The following is a 20884-nucleotide window of genomic DNA, read 5'->3' on the forward strand; positions in this document are numbered from 1 at the left end:
CAGGACTTGTTTTAAAGGACCCTTTCTGGTCTGAATTGTGTGTGTGTGTGTGTGTGGTTTTTCCTCCTTGGAGTATTTGCCTGGCTGTTCTTTATTAGTCATTTTTGTTCCAGAGCACATTCCTGTAAGTAACCTTCACTGACTATCAAATCTCCGTTACTTTTTTTTCAACTTTGTATTCTACTAAATTTACTGGCATTATACCTTAATATCTGTTCCTTTGGTCTTTAAATGTTACTTGTTTTTTCCAGAGTAGATTAGCCTCTGCAAAAGGTACAGGGTAGATTTGTAGGTTTTGCCTCTTGTTTGACAAGTTCTAGCACAGTGCTTATGGAGAGGAGACCTACATATTTACTGTGTTTTTCATTGTTTCCTTTTAGATTTATTACCTGAGTTACTTGTTTTTAATTCTTGTGTCTTACCCAAATACTTTTGGATATATGTGTGTATATTTATATGTAGTTGCTACTTTGGTTCTAATAATTTTCTAGTTATTAGTTACACAGTTTACTAATTACCTAATCACATTTTCCCGATATGAATTGGGGTTTCCGGTTTTTTAATCAGTGGTGATTCTTTAGAGAAGCTGCCAGTCTACTTGTTTCTTGACCTGCCTCTAGTGTTCCTTCAGGGTAAAGACTATCCTGTTGATTGTGGAGTCACATCAAATGTGCTTTTTATTAAAATGAATTCAGTTATATTTCCTTGGCATAAAGAAAGAAAAAGATCTGATTGTGCTGATGACTCTCTTTGTCTTTTCATTTAAAGACCTTTTGCCCTAAAGTTAGTAGTTAGCAAGATAGGATATCTGAATCTGTTTTGTTTCAGTTCCAGAGTGTGAATCTGGATGTGATTGTAATAATAATCTTCATAAAATGTGGATGACAATCCATGCAGTACAGAAGTAAAGTTTAGGCAACCTGGAGTGGAGTTGCTAGTTTGAATCCTGCCTTGAGCAAGTTACTCTGACTGTCTGGCCTTCAGTTGCTCTTTATGTAAAATGAGGATAGTAATAGCACCTACCATGCATCTCCAGTGTGGTGCTCTGCTAAAGATTTGTCAAAAGTAATTTTGACAGTTGATTTTTTTAAATGTTTATTTATTTTTCAGAGAGACACAGTGAGCAGGGGAGGGGCAGAGAGAGGGAGACAGAGGATCTGAAGCAGGCTCTGTGCTGACAGCAGAGAGCCCAATGTGGGGCTCGAAGAACCACAAGATGGTGACCTGAGCCAAGTCCAGTGCTTAAGGGACTGAGCCACCCAGGTGCCCTTTTTGCTTAATGCATTAACTTCAGGATTCCTTGTGAGATTTAGCTTCAAATATTTATTGAATTCATTTAGCAGAATCACATGGAATCATGGAGTTAACTCTGCTGAACAGTTATTCATTATGAAAGAGATGGAACTTACCCAAATCATGCATGGGGGAAAAAACCTAAGTTTTCTAGTAGACCATTTTAAATCATACTTTATGTGACATACTAGGCAGATGTCAACATCTTTTTCATAGTTCTTCTGTATTCTAACCAGTATTGATGAAGTTTGAATTCACACTCATGTATGAAAATTGAGTATGTGGCTGAAGTGGAGTAACGAAAGTTTGGAGTCTTGTGTGTAGGTCTTGGTGGTGGGAAGTTACTGGAAGGTTTTGAGCAAGGAATGATACAATTTACTTGTTAAAAAGAATTTTCAGAGCAATTAGAAAATAATTTGTTGTAATAAATGCAGAGAGAGCTGCATTTTCACATAACTTCAGTGTAAAATATTATGGAATGTTCAGAACCTGAAAACGACTACCCAAACCAAAAGTGATTTCCAGTAACATAAATGGCTTTTAAATGTCTTTTAAACATAAATGGTTTTTAAATGACTTTTAATCCACTTGAGTACTTATAGATATGCAAACAAACCGTATGAAATAAACTGGCATTTCAGGATGTTCCCATTATGTTTTAGATCAGTATGTCTGCATCTCATTTATCAAATATGCTTTCAAAATTGTCTTTGAGCTTGTTTTCTAACTCCAATCTTTAATTATGAAAGTTCTTATTATAACTCAAGAATGTAGACTGGTGGCGGCAGGTGGGGATTACTGAAAAGCAGTGTGAAGGATTCTTGTAGGATGGAATTAAAATCCCTCATAAGGAATTATTAGTCATGTGTTCTCTAATACAAACTTTTTTGTCCAGTGCATTTATTTTAATTTCTGCCTGCTTTTGGCCTCAAAGCTTGTGAAAATAAGGTCTAGTTCCTGATGTAGGGGAAGGCTGGCATTGTGTTAACCAGCTTTTTGTCCTACATTTCATCAGTGGGCCAAAATGATTAGTTTTTCTGTACTGTCCTTGCTGTAATGCCATTCTTTCTCTGCATTTTTATTTTTTTTATTAAAAAAATATTTTAATGTTTATTTTTGAGAGAGAAAGAGAGCACAAGCGGGGGAGGAGCAGAGAGAGAGAGGGAGACTAAGAATCTGAAGCAGGTTCCAGGCCCTGAGCTGTCAGTACAGAGCCCCTGTGCAGGGCTTGAACTCAAGCTGCGAGATCATGACCTGAGCTGAAGTCAGACGTATAACCCACCCACGCCCTCCGTCTGTATTTTTATTAAGGAAGGGAAATAGTTGGACAGAAAGTAATGAGGCAGACAGTGGGCGTGGGGTGATAGGGATGTTAACCAAGGTTGTGCTCTCCAGAAATGTGGTTTGGTTTGCTTTCTGGAGTGGAAATGGAAGCAACTGAAGAAAATTTGCACTTGGTGATTTGCCTATGTAATTTGATCCTTTTCCACACAGTGTCATTCAAACCATTGTTTTTTTTTACAGTATAATAAGAAAAAGAAGTTAATCAGATTCTAATTTTGGCCTTAGGAGTTAAAAGACTTTTTTTTTTTTTTTTTTTTTTTTTTTTAAGACTTTTCAGGCCCAACATGAGGCTTGAACTCAACAACGCCAAGATCAAGAGTCTCATGCTCTACTAACTGAGCCAGCCAGGTGCCCTGGAGTTAAAGAATTTTTAATAACTTTTAAAAGGAGCTATTATATAAAACGACTAATGGAGGAAAATAGCTAATTGAAAGATTCACTTGGTTGGTTTTAAGTTGATTTAGACTTTGCTGGATAAAAATAAGTATCCATCCTCTAAGTAGAGAAAGGAAAGCCTTGTGTACTCATCTCTCCAGATATGTCTGTTCTTTTAACTTGTCAGCCCTTGCTATAACTGCCTCTTCTTGTATTCTGTATGATATTATTTGGCCTTAAATTTCTAGTAGACAGGAAGGAGTTCATTACCTGTTTCTGCGGAGACAAGGTCATTACTCTGTCCAGAAGATGTTTTTATCTAATCTGTAAATCTTTATTAAAAATACTGAATAAGGGCACCTGGGTGGCTTAGTCAGTTGAGTGTCCGACTTCTGATTTCAGCTCAGGTCATGATCCCAGGGTCGAACCAGGCTCCATGCATGGAGCCTGCGTAAGATTCTCCCTCTCTCTCTCTGCCCCTCTCCCCAGCTCATGCTCTCGCTTGCTCTCTCTCTCTCTAAAAAAATAAAAGAGTTAAAAAAAAAAAATACTGGGGCACCTGGGTGGCTCAGTCGGTTGAGCATCTGACTCTTGATTTCAGCTCAGGTCATGATCTCACAGTTGGTGGGATCATGGGATCTAGTCCCTCATTGGGCTTTGCACTGATAGTGCAGGGTCTGCTTGGAATTCTCTCTCTCCCTCTCTCTCTGCCCCTCCCCCCTTTCTCTCTCTCAAAATAAATAAATAAACTTTTAAAAACAGTCTTCAGTAGGTCTGTAGTCAAATATACTTCTCACATGCTTTTAATATGCCACATTATTTTCTACATAAACAGTCCCTAGTGTTTAAGGATGTGTATTTGCCATATCCTAAATGAGTTAGAAACATTGTAAACGTTTTGCCAAAAATTGGAAGAATGTTTATCTTGATATTTAGTATCAAAAGTAACTTTCCTTATTTTGAAGTTTTATTGGCCCATAAAGATTCCTGATTATGATGTGTTCTTGGCAAATTGAACCTTTTATCAGTAAAACTGTCCTTTTGTGTTCCATCTGAGGCTTTTTAATGCTTTTTTGGTCTGATACTGCCTTATTTTTCTTAGTGTTTGCCTTCTCTAACTTTTATAGTCTTTTTGACCTGTCACTTTGTTTTAGGTTATGCCTGATAGCATAGTTTGAAAATTTTTTAATATGGAGATTTAACCTATTGACATTTAACCTATGTTGTTATTAACCTGTTTAATGATTCGTGCCATATGTAACCTGTTTTGTTTTTTCCTTTATCCTCCCCTTTCTACTTGTATTGATAATTTGCCCTACTTTTGGGTCTATTTTTAGTGATAAGGAAGTTATACTACCTCTATTTCTGTTCTTGCAGTCAACCTTAAAAACTAGTTTGGCTAGGTATAAGATTCTAAATTGGAGATAATCTTTCTTCAGAACTTTAAAGTTGTTACTTCATTGTTTTTTAGTACCCCACGTTGGTGATATTCTAATACCACTTTGGTTCTTTTTCCTTTGTGGATAGTCTGTTTTTTCTACCTAAAAACTTTTAGGATTTTTGTTGGCAAATTTCACCATGATGTGTCTAAAAATGTGTGTTATTTCAGCTCCAGGAATTTTTCTTTTTTCTTTTCTTTTCTTTTCTTTTTTTCTTTTTTTTTAATTAGGGCTCACACTCAATGTGGGGCTTGAACTCAACAACCCTGATCAAGAGTTGCATGCTCTGCTGACTGGGCCAGCCGGGGGCCCTTCCAGGAATTTTTCTAATATTTCCTTCAACACACCATTCTGTGCCTTTCCTTCTAAATTCCAGATAGGTAGATGTTGGAACATCTGAATTTATATTCCATGTCATTTAGGTTTTCCTCCAAATGTCTCATCTTCCTGTCCTCTATTTTCATTGCATTCTGACAGATTTCCTTGGCTCTATCTTCTACTTGTTAATTTGCTCCTCAGTTATGCCCATTCTAATATATAGTCCCAGACTGTCTATTAAGATGATCTCAGCAGAAACTGAGTTTTTCTTTTAATGTTTATTTTTGAGAGAGAGACAGGGAGGGAGAGAGAGGGAGAGGGAGAGATATCTCAAGCAGGGGTGGGGCACAGAGAAGGGAAGGCACAGAATCTGAAGCAGGCTCCAGGGTCCAAGCGGTCAGCACAGAGCCCGATGTGGGGCTCAAACCTATGAAATGTGAGATCATGACCTGAGCCAACGTCATATGCTTAACTGACTGAGCCACCCAGGCGCCCCAATCCCAGACCGTCTGTTGAGTTGATTATAATAATCCTTTTTAATTTTCAAGATGTCTAATTAGTATTCTTTCAAAGCAGACTCCTTTTAAAATGACTGTGATAGCCTCTTATTCCTCTGATGTTAAAGTTTCAGTTTGCCTGGTTTATCCTGTTTTCTCAAATACTAGTTTTTCTATTTGAGTTGGGTGCCTCTCTCTTAGGGTATTAAATTTTTTTCTATGGTAGCAGTTCTCAGCAGTTTGGTCTCTTGTAAGACAGCCAAGGTATGCCTATCACTTACCTCTTGGGTGTAGGGGATCCTCGCTCCTTCTGGATGACAGCCCTAGTCCAGGCTCACTTCTCCTCTCAATGGAGTGGGAGGACTGTAGGGGCTGCTTCTAATGCACTTTTCCAGCAATAACTTGATAGTTACCCTCCTATAGTCTATAGCTATATACGAGATTCCTGATTGTCTATTATGGATATTTTGTGCTAAAGATTTTCACTGTCAAAGCGTTTGGAAGATGATTGAGGCTTTTGACAAATGGAAGATTTTATATTCATCTTTTAATTTATTTGTGGTTTATTTGGGTCTCCTACATCCTAGTTTTAAAATACGTTCCTTATTGACACTAGCTGGCTTAAACTAGCTGTTTAATATTCTGAACTTAGATAAATGGAGTTTCCGACAAATCTTTGCACACTATACTTTTAAAAAATAATTAGAGTAGTACTTGGATTAAAGGAGAAGGGAAACAAAAGGTAAATAGTGGGGGGAAAGCAGCAAAGAAAAATGAAGCAAGAGTAAGGGGGGAAAAAGAGCACGTTCAAAAAAAGGTTGGTGTTTCACTTTTCTGTTTAGGAGTGAGATGCCCTGGTCCATAAGCAACTTGGCTTTCACGACTCCTGTAAGTTATTTGTGAGGGCAACTACTTCTGGTTTTGTTTTGTCAGTGCTTACCTGTTGCAGACATTATGTATTCTTTCATAATCACATATTTGTTAAAGTTGGATGATGCTGGGGTGCCTGGTGGCTCAGTTGGTTGAGTGTCGACTTCAGTTCAAGTCATGATCTTACGGTTTGTGGGTTCGAACCCCATGTCGGGCTCTGTGCTGGCAGCTCAGAACCTGGAGCCTGCTTCGGATTCTGTGTCTCCCTCCCTCCCTCCCTCCCTCTCTCTGTCTCTCTGTCTCTCTCTCTCTCTCTCTGCCCCTCCCCCACTTGCGCTCTGTCTCTCTCTCTTAAAAATAAACATAAAAAAATTAAAAAATAAAGTTGGATGATGCTGACAAACAATAAGTTTTGGGTAAAGACATGCCACAAAGCTCTTGGACTTAGCAGCTAGAACCCGGATAACTGGAATTGTCTCCAGAATGCTTCCCAAATGTTGACTGAAGTATTCACAACTGTCCTCAGTGGGTACTACCTACGAACTCTTCTTATTGTACACAGTATGTAAGTTGGGTCCTCTAGGAAGACTCTGAGACTAAGACAAGAGTACAGAAAATTTATTGATGAGCAAACAACAGATTTGGGATAACAATTATAATGAAGATGACAAAGTGTGTCTAGTATCTATTCTATACTATTGACAAACAGCCCAATAGAAAAATAGCAACACACATGAATAAGTGGTTTTCAGAATAAAAAAGCCTCATGGCCAATAAACATGAGAAGATTTTCAGATTCATTAATAGAGGAAAATGTAAATCAAAATAATATTGGAGTATTACTTTATACCATGGTTTTTCAATGAACTTGGCACTATTGACATTTTGGATTTGATAATTCTTTGTGTTGGGGGGCTGTCCTGTGCATTGCAGAATGTCAACAGCATCCCTGATGTCTACCCACTAGGTAACAGTAGCAGCTACCCAAACCTACCCCCTGCAGTTGTGACAATCAGAAATTTCTCCAGACATTGTCAAATGCATCCTAACTGGTAGTCACTTCTGACTGATAACCCATTAGATTGGCAAAAATTAGCTATCACAACTCTTGCTGGCAGGAATGGCAGGAAAGTGGATTTTAAATATAAAGTACTACAGCAGTTTTTTTGAAATTAAAAATACATAAACCTTTGGCTTAGCAATCCTACTACTAAGACTTTATCCCATGAAGATATTTATATGAAGTGACTTACATTGTAAACAGCTATTCTACATACCCATTTTTCTTCTGTCAGTTTATCACTGTTTAGTCTCTGATCTTAATCTATTCCTGAGTATTGATAAGTGTTCTTTCTTCTCATTTCAGAACTCTCTTGATAGAGCGCAAGCAGCCAAGAACAAAGGCAACAAATATTTTAAAGCAGGAAAATATGAACAAGCTATTCAGTGCTATACTGAGGCGATCAGTTTGTGCCCTATAGAGAAGAATGCTGACCTTTCCACATTTTATCAAAACAGAGCTGCTGCCTTTGAACAGTTGGTATGTATCTTAGGGTTTTTGTTTTTTTTTTTTTTTCCTGTTCTTTTTGTTTTCTTTATTTGCATAATGTTTCAGTTAGTACCACTCAAACCTAATAAGTTTTTTGAAGTTTTGAAATTACAGGCTTTTTGTTTTCATATCTTTTAATTACATAACTTTTTTAAGAACAGATTTGAGTTTTGCTGGTTAAAAATATAATCTAAAGTTATATATATCAGGTTCTATAAAATTAGACAATACAGGAAACTACAGTTTCTGGTAACCCCATCCTTCTCAACAGTTTGAGGCTATTTTTTTCAATTTTTTGTTTCCATAAATATTAATAGTAGCGTGCGGGGAGACCAAACTTATTACACAGTATTGTTTGTGACATTCTTTAATTGCCACTATATCTTGTGCAGCTTTTCTTAGCACATGCAGATTTGTTTTATTCTTTCTGAAATGGTATATGTAGTAGCTGTTACATGTTTGTATACTGGAGAACATCTAGTGATGAACATTTGGGTTGTTTCCTGTTTTACCTATTGCATTCAGTATTTGAGTAAATATTTTCGTTAAGTATTTTTTTGCATACTTTCGGGAGGATAAAATTCTAGAAATGGAAATCTAAAGAGATAGCATCAGCACCTACTCCCAACAATATGAGCATGCTTGTTTTCCATTACTCTCGCTGACTATATTATCAATCTTAATATTATTTGCCATTTTTTCTCTCATTGTTTTAATTTGCACTTTTAGAAATGTTGCTGAAGTTCACTATTCTTTTCTGTGGTTATTGGGCATTTGTAGTCTCCGCATTTTTTTGTTCAACCAAATATTATTGACTATCTTCCTATACGGAAGGTTGCTATGGTACAAGCTGGGTCTATAAAAGCAAACCGTTATGCATAGAACTCAAGAATAGCTAAACAATGAACTATTTAAATGACATTTTCACAAATGCTTTAAATAATTAACATGATTCAGTAATAAAAAAATGACTGGCGATGGGATTGGTGCATAAAACAGTAGAGGAGACAGTGTTACAAATAGAGGAAACGGTGTGTATAATTGCTCTGAGGCAGGAAAGAGTTTGGTGTGATTAAAGAATTATAAAGGATCCTGGAGTATAGAGAGATGCAATTGGAGAGGTAGCAGAGGGCAGATGAGACAAAGTCTACAGCGGTAAGGAGTTTGGATTTGATTCTGAGTGTAATGGCAAATATTTAAGGGTTTTAAGTAAGGCAGGGACATCCTCTAAAATTGCTTTAAATGTTCTGTCAAGAATATATTGTAGGGAGGCAAGAGTGGAGACGGGGACACCAAGTAACGATGTTGCTGAGGTAGCCTATGTGAAACATGAAGTAAGCTGAGACCAACAAGTTGCTGTTATATTGGATATGAAGGGTGAAGAAAAGCAGGAATGTAAATAATAGTGGAATGGGGAAGGAGTGAGACAGCTACGTAGAAGTTGAATTGAGAAATGTCTCTTTTGGGAGTCATCTAATTTTCTATTTTATATAATGCCAGGATGTTAGATGTGGTCACCTAGGGTGAGAGAAGAGATGAGACCTTGAGGACTCAGGTGGAGGGGAAGAATTTAGCAAAGGAATTGAGAAGGAGCAGCCAGTGAAGTAGGTAGAAATCAATTAGAGCGGCAGTTCTTTGGAGGTTTGGCAATAAAGAGGAACCAAGAAATGGGGTAGTAGCTGCAGGGAATTATGGACTCAAAGGAGGGTTTTTAAAGGATGGAAAATAACTAGAGTAAGTGGTTTTTTTTCGTTTTCTTTTTTTTTTATATGCTCATGGGAATGATTCAGTAGAGATGTAGATTGATGTAGAGGTGAAATAGCTAACAAAGTAAAGTCTTTGAAGTGGAGAGAGTATGGATCCAGCTCACAAGTGGAGGATTGGCCTTTGATGAAGAGGGGTGCTTCCTCAGTTTTAACAGGAGGGAAGGAGATGATAGGAGCACAGAGATGCAGGTAGGTTTGTAGATTTGGTGGTAGAAAGATGGCCTAAGTATGTCCTTTGCCTGTTTTTGAAAATCAGGTTGCTTTTCTTTATTTACAGGTATTTATAGAGCTGTTGTAATATATTGTGGATCTTAACTCTTTTTATGTACTGGGAATATTTTTGTGTGTTGTGAGACTTAACACTCAGCCTGTTAAGTTTCGAAAAGTAATTTCTGTTGAACAGCGATTCCTTTAGTGTGACTTTTTTTAATACTTTCAATTACAGCAAAAATGGAAAGAGGTGGCACAAGATTGTACAAAGGCTGTTGAACTTAATCCCAAATATGTGAAAGCTCTCTTTAGACGTGCAAAAGCCCACGAGAAGCTAGACAATAAGAAGGAATGTTTAGAAGGTGAGGGTATTTTTGTGTTTACATACGAAAATTATATAAGGCTTTGTAGTCATTGGTAAGTTTATATGAAGTAGAGAAATCACTTGTATTTAAAAGTTAGATTCTTCCCCAACTGAGAATTGGTTTTCTAATTTAAATTGAGATTTCTGATACTTGAGTATTGTTTCTGTTCTCAATTATGGGACTAAATTAGTATTAAGATTTGAAGTTTATGTACCATACATTTTTAACTTGGCAATTAATGAGCATCAGTGTAATTCCATGATAAAGAAATCAGAAAAGAGGTTTTAGTAAGTGATAGTGTTGCTAAGATTCTACATATTTTCAGTTAATGTCCTATATAAACATGAAATAATTTTTTTTTTTTAAACATGAAATAATTTTAAGATGAGTCATTAAAGAAAACATTTGTATTTTTGTGCTTGGTATTTTCAAACATTATTTTATACCCAATTGGAAATTATGTATTTGGTACAAAGCATCAGGTGAATTTGCCATTCTGAGTAAATTCTGTAAGTAAATATTCTGCAGCCTCTAATTGGCCATATCTGCTTCTAAAACTCCAATTAGAATATAGGCTACTGGCTTATTTTAAAGTACATTTTTGTGGGTGACGTGGAGCTAAACCAAAGTGATTTCTACAAGCTAAATCTGCTTTAAAAGCATCAATAATCAGATTTAGCCTTAATTACTTTTTAAAATAACATTATTTAAAAGGAAAAATCCACTTTATTTTTAAAAGTCTGGATTACCAAGTGAAGTGGTTTAGAGAACATTTTAGAAAAATTTGAGGTTTTGTGGTGGTGTGTATTTTGGTGATGGGTAGAAGGACTGTTGCTTTGGAAAAAGAATTCTGAGTTTTGAGCCAGCCCTTGAAGTTATTACCAGTTAATAATTGGCAGAAAGCTGATTAAGTGGATTTTAGATAGGTAGACTGAGATGGGAAAAAGACATTGACTTTGGCATTAGCCAGGTTATCTGGGGAACATATGAACAGATTGACTTGTTTGGAGGAGCAAAGATTTGGAATTCTGAGAAATTGAATTCAGAAAGAGTGGGAACAGCCAATGCTTGAATACTCTAAAAGGTTGAGAGGTTCAGGAACCACTGATCTTTTAAATTTCAAACCACTTTATCTTGAGCTGTGGCATAACCAGATGAAAATGGTATTTTGAAGCAGATTTAATTGAGAGCTCCCTGGCAAGATGGCTTTGGACACAAGGAATAACTTGTGAGGTCTATAAAAAGAATCAGACATGAGAAAGCCACATTACATTGATAAGGCCTTTAGGTGCTGGGCACAAGGGAATCTTCCTGGATTCTTCATTTATTTACTATGTAGAATGTGAGGGTGGTAAGAAACATCACAAACCATTCAGGATAGTTCCTTGGATTTCACAGGTGAGAAAAGTGAATAACCAGAGAAGTGGAATGAATTTCTGAGTTTCGAGTTTGAGTTATAGAGTATATAAAACTAAAGTGTTGAGAAGCAAATTATTGGAAATGAAATTGATAGCTACATCAGGCCATCAATTTGGTTTGGCTTTCGGTGGTACATGGTGCCCATTTGATGCTGCTAATCATCTTTGCAATAATTTTATACTTTTGTTTTTTCCATCATCTCTAGATGTCACTGCTGTGTGTATACTAGAAGGGTTCCAAAATCAACAAAGCATGCTGTTAGCTGATAAAGTTCTTAAACTTCTTGGAAAAGAGAAAGCCAAAGAAAAATATAAGGTAAATCTAAGTTGGTTAATAGAGGGGATATACATTGTGAAGAGTCATTTTAATTTACACTGCTTGAACTTGGGCATGATGGCAGTGGTAACAACTGAAATTAGATCTGTGTTACACTTCTTTTCCTGTAATATTGGGCTTTTGTGGCTTATCTTTTTAAAAGAAGAATGTAAGCTATATGCAATATTGTATGTGGAGAATACTGAAAGAATTCATCTGTATTAGACGTTGCCAAACAAAGCCTATGGACCGCATCCAGTCTGCCACCTGTTTCTATAAAATTTTATTGGAACACAGCACTCAGCCATCGTTTTTGGCTGCTTTTAAGGTAAAACAGCAGAGTGAGGTGGTTGTGACAGGGACTGTATGGCCTGTAAAGCCTAAAATACTTACTACCTGGTCTTTTATAGAAACAATTTGCCAGGCCCTGTCTATATCATTAAAGGTATATTTTTAAGCATATACTGTATAAATTGGCATTGGTTTTAAGCAGTCTGTAACAGATAATTTAATTCAGGAAGCCTTATTGAACAAAACTCCATGGTGGCCATTTTAGAAATAAATGGTCCTTGCCCTTACAGAATTACAGTTTAGTGAGAGAGACCATTAATAAGTATAAAAGGCATGATATGGGGAAGTGTCATGAGGGATAGAAGTAGTGTCATGGGATTACCACAGGCATCACGAAATATCTATCACTGGAAAATTTCTGCTAAACTTCAGTAATATCAAGGCAATTGTTCCTTTTTTCTTTAAGAATAATGTTTCCCTTAAGTTGATTTTAATAAGCTGTGTGTTTTTTAAATTTTACACCCCTAAATATTAGCTGAGTTAAACAGTTAAAATGGGTTTCTTCACTGCAGGACTTTGATGTGCTAGGATATGTTGTGAATCTTGGAGAGGAGTATAGCTGTAGTTGTTCTTGGTCTCTTTTAAACTGTGCTTTTTTTCTCCTTGAGCATTTCCTAGAACTGGGATTCCTCACAGCACTGTAAAATATCATTTAATAGTCTCGCAACCTTGAGGGAGCCTAATTTCCTTGTGTATATTTATAATGTTATTGTGGAGTGATTATATTGGTTGGTCTTCAGGGTGCTCAGAAAATACGAGATAACCCACATTTACGTAGGTTCCAAATTAGTTTCCACTTATATTTTCTTTGAAGTTTTTATTTAAGTAATCTTTACACCCATTATGGAGCTTGAACTCACAACCCCGAGATCAAGAGTCGTATGCTCTTGTGACTGAGACAGCCAGGAGCCTCTCCACTGTTCATATGCTACCTCTGTAAATCACAAAATACTTTTCATGTTATTGTTTTTATTTCTACAACAGCCCTATGAGAAAAATAAGGCAAGTATATTTGTTGCCATTTTACAGATAAGAAAACTGAAAGTGACATGTGCAGGGTCACATGGCTAATTAGTGGCACAGCTGGAACTTGTATCTTATTCCTTTGTTACTTAAGTCCATCACTTGCATTGTATTTATTTTAAATGTGTAATTCTGTGTGGAAGGCAGGAAGATACCTTTTCCAAGCTGAAATAGTAAACTAAAAGACAGTAATGATTTAGTCTGTCTTCAGCAACTGCTATTTAAAGTGGCAAATGATTGCCACTATATATTCCTATACAGTCGTTAGTGAAATACTGAAATTAAGCATACTTGCCATTTGATGGGTGACCAATTGATTTACAGTATTAACCTGTATAATCCTAAATGAAGACATTGAATTTCTCCCATAAAAATAGGGCTTTCCCTAAGATTTCCTTTGTCTTCTTTCCCAATCTTATCTATTCTAGATTAGATAATTTACTTACAAAGCCAAATTCCCTTGGGGTGCTGGGGTGGCTCCGTAGGTTAAGCCTCCAACTCCTGCTTTCAGTTCAGGTCATGATCTCATAGTTAGTGGGATTGAGCCTGCTTAGGATTCTCTCTCCCTCTCTCTGCCCTCCCCTGCTTGTGCTTGCTCTGTCTTCTCCTCTCTCTCTCTCTCACTCGCTCTCTCAGAATAAATAAACTTAATAAAGAAAAAAGCCAAATTCCTTTTTGTCCTTCTTCAAATACAAAGGCATTGAATCTACCAAAAAAACAGGAATGGTATTTATTATGCATACAATTTAAAATACCGTATTTCAACTTAAAAATCTTTGGGTTAGATTTTTAAGATAAAGGATCCAAAATATAAGGGCCCTACGGTTATGTTATTCCCTGTACCCTCTTGAAGATTTTATCCTAATTGGACTAAAAGGAAATAATTCTATAATGATGAATCACGTTGCCATGCCAAAAAGTAATTAAAACAAGAAATGTGATTTCATTCAGACTTTCAGTGGCATTTACTGTAATGGAGATCTTCAGATGCAGTACAGCTGGAGGTCAGATGAGAGCCCATGGTAAATGGACTTAAACATTATAGCACCTGTGTAAGATGTGGTCTTGAGTGATTAATTAAGATGCTGATCTAGAACAGAGACCAGAAGGAGATAATTTTTATTTTTTATTACATTTTTAAAAAATTTATTTTTAAGTAATGTCTATACCCAAGATGGGGCTCAAACTTACCACCCCCAAGAGTTGCATGCTCTGCCAGCTGAGCCAGCCAGGTGCCCCAGGAAATAATTTTTAACTCGGCAGTTATTTGCCTCCTGTGTTTGAGATTTCACTTTCTTGGACTTTAACATGTAGTCCTAGGAGGTCTGGATATTTTACATCTTTGGAGAGGAGAGGTGTCATTTAAAACCTGCTTTGAACAACTGGGATGAGTAGCTTTACCAGTTCCACTGCCTCTTGTCCTGTGGTTTGCAGTCTGATATTCTTCAGTTATTTGAGAATGAGATCCTAGTTTTTACAGCAGTCATTCTCAGTATTGTACAAATGTACCTGCTTCTTTGGTCGGTGTTTTCTCATTTTATATGAGAAATATTTAAATGTGATTGAATTTCAGAATCGTGAACCTCTGATGCCATCTCCACAGTTTATCAAATCTTACTTCAGTTCTTTCACGGATGATATAATTTCTCAGCCCATGCTTAAAGGAGAGAAGTCTGATGAAGATAAAGACAAGGAAGGAGAGGCCTCAGAAGTTAAAGAAAAGTAAGTTTATTAACTGTAGTATCTACGTAGTACCACATGATACTCTCAAGAGGATTCCCAGTGAGTCGAACAGTTGACTGTATTTGAATAGGGGTACTAACTTGAAAATTATCATGTAGCTCAACATACAGATGTTTTAGTGCAGGGAAGTTTATAATTTATAACTGCGAGATGCTTAGGAGTGCCCCATAGAGTGACTTTCTTCCAAGTTTTTCCTGCTTGCCTAGCCATTCTTTGGGCTTCTTGTGTCTGTTTCTGTAGAAAACTGAAACCAAAGTACAAGATGCTGTGTTTACAACTGAGGATCAAGTCATGTATGTATAGAAGTCACCTAGTCTGCTCATCCATTTATATTTATCAGTATTGTGTTTTGCTGTTAAGGTTAGCTCTCCTTTCTAAGAGAAGGTATAATATTATTACCAACATGACATTTTTTAATGAGTTGGGAAGAAAAGGGAATATTTGTTCTAGTAGCAGAGCATAATTTTGTGTCCATGGCATATTGGAAAGTTTGAGGAAACATTGCTTTTGATTTGTATGTCCCTAATTTTTCAACCAATGTTGGCCACCTTTTAAGGGAGGATACCATGTATAATTGTAGTTGATACACAGTCTTTTCAGAAAATTGTAGTACAGAAGTAAATGTTGAAGACCATGCCAATAATTTCCTCTTTGGGTTAGGGAACATTCCTTGCTAGAAAAATTGCAGTGAAGTTAGAGTGCAGGGAATATTACCATGTAATTATAGGATAAGTTAGCAGAGTTGTAAGATTTTGACTGATAAGTTACTTGCCAGTTTTCTCTACCCAGGATATATAATGAAGGAAATGAGAAATGTATTTTAACTTACAGAGACTTATATTTGTAAGACCCCTTAAAGGTCAGCTAGTCATCTTAGAAGAATACTGATGTCGCTGTATTTTAAAAATTTAGGGAACGGTGATTTTTTTTTAAAGTCCTACTTAATAGAAGAATCTTCCCTTAAATTTGCTTCTTTGGTATTTCCACCTATTCATTCTAGGTCTGTTTTGTAAACAACACAACTTCTGGGTGAGAGTCCTTCAGATAATTCTCTGCCTCCAGTATTGCTCCTTGACAGTGCATTTTCTACAACATAGCCAGAGTGTTCTCTACCAAGCAGAGATCAGGTCACGTCTCTTCCCTTGGCTTATGTGACCTAAACTTAATTATCTCCTAATTCTCTGTTCTTTCTGTTAGGCATAAAATAACTGTTGAGTGACATCAGTATGCCACAGGTGTGAAGGTGAATAAGACTGGATCCTTATCCATGATGCAGATCAGTCAGTCATTAGCTCATCCTTTAACATATATAAATGTCGAAGCCTGCGCAGTAACCCTCGGTTTCTGCTGTTGACTCTGCTGTTTACCTTTTTTTCCTAGTCTCCAAGACATCGAGAAAAATCCCAGTCCGCATCAGAAATCCTAATCAGTTATTCCTCCACCACCACACCACCCTATTCCAGTCCCATACTGGAATGTTAAGGGGAAGTAGATAGTTGATTAACTCTAGCATACGAGATGTTGCAAGTTTCAGCATTTGATCCTTTCTTAGTAAATAATTTCCTATGTTCATTTTTATTTTCAGTTCTGGATATCTAAGGGCCAAACAGTATATGGAAGAAGAAAATTACGATAAAATCATAAGTGAATGCTCAAAAGAAATAGATGCTCAAGGCAAATACATGGCGGAAGCATTATTACTACGAGCCACCTTCTACCTGCTTATTGGCAATGCCAATGCGGCCAAACCAGATTTAGATAAGGTCATCAGTTTGAAAGAAGCTAATGTGAAGGTACATTTAAAAATGTGTGTGTGTGTAAAACTTGATTAAAAAAAGAGACTGACAGGTTTTCCCAAATTTTCAAATTTTAGTTTCTGTTCTCCAAAAGGCTGTTTTTATTTTGGAAGGAACTACCCCTAATGATGATTGGGTCAGTATGGTGAAACTGAAACATAAATATGAGTGATGTTTATCTTTAGCTAGGAAAGGATTTTTTTTTTCTTTTTTCTATGGCATCTGGTAACTTGAGCTTCCCGTGATAGCCACTACTTACTGTATTAGACTATATTTGGATAGGGGTAAGGGTGATATAGCAGTGCTATAGGTAATACTGTAAATAAAAATACAATAGGGAATACAAGATTATAAAATCCATTCAATAAAATAAACACATTTAATCTGAAAGATTTTTGTTACATGAATTAAAAAATAGGTTCTAAAAATATGATATAGAGATATATTGAAATATACCAAAAGTTTTTGTAGTTGCGTAGTTGGAACAGCTTTTTATCTTCCAGGTATTCTTATGTGTGCATAATTATTTTCATAATTAAGATTTAGGGGGACCTGTTGAATTATATGAGTCTTCTACTCAGTGTTAACAAGACAAAGCTTAGCTACCAATTAACTAAAATTTCTTACTAGTTTGTTACATTTGTTCGGCCTGTTTGCTCAGTGAATTAAGTGAATTCTGTCTTTTTTCACCTCCAGATAATTCATTCATGTATTTTGTGGAATATAAAAGTTATTTTCAAGGCCTGAATTTTTAACAAACTATCTTCTTATAAACAAAAATAATTACAACTAAGTATTATTAAAAGTTCCTTTTAGAACTACCCTACGACCCAGCAATAGCACTACTAGGAATTTACCCAGGGAATACAGGAGTGCTGATTCATAGGGGCACATGTACCCCAATGTTTATAGCAGTGCTTTGAACAATAGCCAAATTACGGAAAGGGCCTAAATGTCCATCAACTGATGAATGGATAAAGAAGATGTGGTTTGTATATACAATGGAATACTACTTGGCAATGAGCAAGAATGAAATCATGCCATTTGCAGCAACATGGATGGAACTGGAAGGTATTATGCTGAGTGAAATAAGTCAATCAGAAAAAGATACTATGTTTTCACTCATATGTGGATCTTGAGAAACTTAACAGAAGACCATGGGGGAAGGGAAGGGGAAAAAAATAGTTACAGAGAGGGAAGGAGGCAAACCATAAGAGACTCTTAAATACAGAGAACAAACTGAGGGTGGATGGGAGGGTGGGGGAGAGGGGAAAATGGGTGATGGGCATTGAGGAGGACACTTGTTGGGATGAGCACTGGGTGTTGTGTATAAGCGATGAACCACGGGAATCTACCCCAAAAACCAAGAGCACTCTTTACACACTGTATGTTAGCCAATTTGACAATAAATTATATTTAAAAAAAAAAAAAAAAGTTCCTTTTAAAATGAGGTTTTCAAATTGAAGATACACTAATAATATGATCTTTATTTTTATTTCCTAGTGATCACAAATATGTTGTTTTTGTTAAAATTGTGGGGGTGTTCTTACTTCATCGAAAGAAAATTTACATGTACTTTTACCTCAAAAAAAATTTTTTTGGAGAAGAAACCTATTTCTTCCTTCATGACCATAACTTTTTGTTGTAATGGCAAGTGGTAGCGATGCTTATCATACACCCTGTACAAAAATTCACTCAAAATGTCAAAATGTGGTGTTCTCTCGCTCTCAAAAGAAAAAAAAAAAAGACTTATATACTTTTAAAGGATGAGCTTTATGGTGTATGAGTTATACTTGAATAAAGCTGTTACTTTAGAAAAACTAAATTGGAATACACAGTAACAATGAACCTTTTCTTTTCTCATTTTGGTTATGTAGCTTCGCGCAAATGCTCTCATCAAAAGAGGCAGCATGTACATGCAACAACAGCAGCCTTTGCTGTCTACTCAGGATTTTAACATGGCTGCTGACATTGATCCTCAGAATGCAGACGTTTATCACCACCGAGGACAGGTACTTTTCTTATCAAGAGTTCTGACCTTTGTATTAAGGAATAGGATACTAGTTTTGAGAAGGTTGTCAAAAGTTTTCTTGTGTCACTTCTGATAGCGTGAACAAAGTATCAAAGTATTTCACAGTCTGGGTGGGCGTTTATGTAGTCCTGTCTTGAATATTTGTCCTTTATAAAAAAAGAAACAGAAGGTTACAATTACTGGCTTGCTGGTTCGAGTTTGTTTTTCACGTATTTCTGGCTTTTAGGTTTTCAGTGAGTAAAACATTAAAAGCATTTATTGAATATTTTAGGTTAATGCTAGAATCAACAGGATGATTTCTGTGGGCTTGCTGTATGGAAATAGCGTCCTAAACTATACAAAAAACTGTACAAAAAAAATCTCTTCTGAATGGAGTTTTATAGTATTTGGTTTTTTAGTAAAAATTTGTTTTTTAGCAAAAATACATAGTGAAGGAAATCATTTCCAATTCCAGCCTTATCTGGGGAAAACAGGTCTTTATAACCCATTTAACATGGATGGCTTCTTGGACTACATTAGGGTGGAATGTATAGGCTACATTTCCATACAACAGAAAAGCTGAAGTTCTTTCTAGTGTAGGAAAATTTTACCTAATACTTCTATCTGAAGGCTGTTAAGAGATGTTAAGATAATCTCTTAAAATTCTTGACATTTTGATCCTTACTGGTAGTGTCTTAAGATTAATTTGAAAGATAATTACTCTTGTCTGATATGTTTGAAATTTGAAAGTAGGGATGTTTTAGTCTTCTAGGAGAACAGGTTTCTTGCTTAAGAGTGACCAAAACTGCAGTACAAAAATGGTGGGTTTAATAGTATTTAGTGTTTTTGAAAAAACTGGACACTAGTTTTTAGAATCTTTCCTTTAAATGATAGGATTTTCTAGTTCATGATTTCTAGAAAGTAATTTTGTATTGAATACTACATGCTTAGCATTATGCTAAATTGTGGTAAGAGACACTGTATAGATAATTGTTTTTTTTTCTTCCTTAGCTGAAAATATTGCTTGATCAAGTTGAGGAAGCAGTGGCAGATTTCGATGAATGTATTAGATTAAGACCTGAGTCAGCCCTGGCACAAGCTCAGAAATGTTTTGCATTGGTGGGTTCTACTTTCTTTTGTATTTTCCTAAACATCATTTTTATTTCCCATTGTTAACAAAAATAAGTGTTTCATTGTCTACAAAACCATCACCTATTTTTCTGCCAAAGGAAGACTACAAGAGAAAAACTGTTGGTTTAGGGAAATGGAAGTATAGTTGCTAATTGAGGTTTTGCTCCTATATTTCTCTGGATGTTTTGAGTTTATCTTGATAGGTGTTTGTCCCTGATTTCATCCTCCCCTAAACAGCACCGTTCTTCTTACTATTCTACCATAAACTAGCACAAAAAACAAAAGCATTTTGAGGAAGTACTCTTCAGTCATACCACATAACTGCTTTCTCATCTCGCCTTTGTAAAGCTGTTAATACTCAGAAACATGAAGCTAAAAATCAGGTAAAATAAGTCCATTTCTAGTGAAATGAGGTACTTCCAGTTAGCCCTTATAGTCTGAGTCCTAAAAGAGTTTTTCTTAAAGAAATTGGGTCACAAGCACATTTATATTATGGATGAAAAATGTTACTAGATGAAGCTTTATAACCCCTGTAGTAAGGTGGTAATAAATTATATTTAGAAGCCACCATTTACAAAATGGAGAGCCTACTGGACTTCTAAAAGCCCTCATTTATATGCAATGGTAACTTACACGTTAGTATGCCTTCTTCTAGATTATTAAACATCTTGAGATTGTATAATGGCAGTAAAGTCATAGTTGTACATAGCAAATGGAGATATATCCAGAGATAGTTTCTTGCAACCCTTTTAGATGCAGCAAATTAGGTTAGCAAATCACCTGCTTTTCTGGAAATAATTATGTGATTTTTGTGTGACTTTTGTAATATGTTAAATTCCATGAGATTTTGAGTTCTTGATTTGACAGGCCTCTTTTGATTTATTTCCACAGTATCGCCAGGCATATACAGGAAACAATTCTTCACAAATCCAAGCAGCTATGAAAGGTTTTGAAGAGGTTATAAAGAAATTCCCAAGGTGTGCTGAAGGCTATGCACTGTATGCTCAGGTAAATGTGATTTTTCATATTTTTTTAGTGGGCAGTCCTTTTTTTTTTTTTTTCTTTTTTC

General features: G+C 36.1%; 1 protein-coding gene across 1 annotated transcript in view; it reads left to right on the forward strand.

Moving 5' to 3' along the window:
• The window catches only part of TOMM70 (translocase of outer mitochondrial membrane 70), a 32744-nt gene that overhangs the window by 5559 nt on the left and 6301 nt on the right, over positions 1-20884 (forward strand). The window contains exons 2-9 of the mRNA XM_058731615.1: positions 7503-7676; positions 9897-10023; positions 11651-11760; positions 14708-14856; positions 16463-16670; positions 18551-18685; positions 19696-19803; positions 20707-20823. Of these exons, the coding sequence (XP_058587598.1) occupies positions 7503-7676; positions 9897-10023; positions 11651-11760; positions 14708-14856; positions 16463-16670; positions 18551-18685; positions 19696-19803; positions 20707-20823 (1128 nt within the window). The remainder of the gene's footprint in view (positions 1-7502; positions 7677-9896; positions 10024-11650; positions 11761-14707; positions 14857-16462; positions 16671-18550; positions 18686-19695; positions 19804-20706; positions 20824-20884) is intronic.

This window comes from Neofelis nebulosa, chromosome 5 (assembly GCF_028018385.1).
Source record: "Neofelis nebulosa isolate mNeoNeb1 chromosome 5, mNeoNeb1.pri, whole genome shotgun sequence".
NCBI classification, from domain to species: domain Eukaryota; kingdom Metazoa; phylum Chordata; class Mammalia; order Carnivora; family Felidae; genus Neofelis; species Neofelis nebulosa.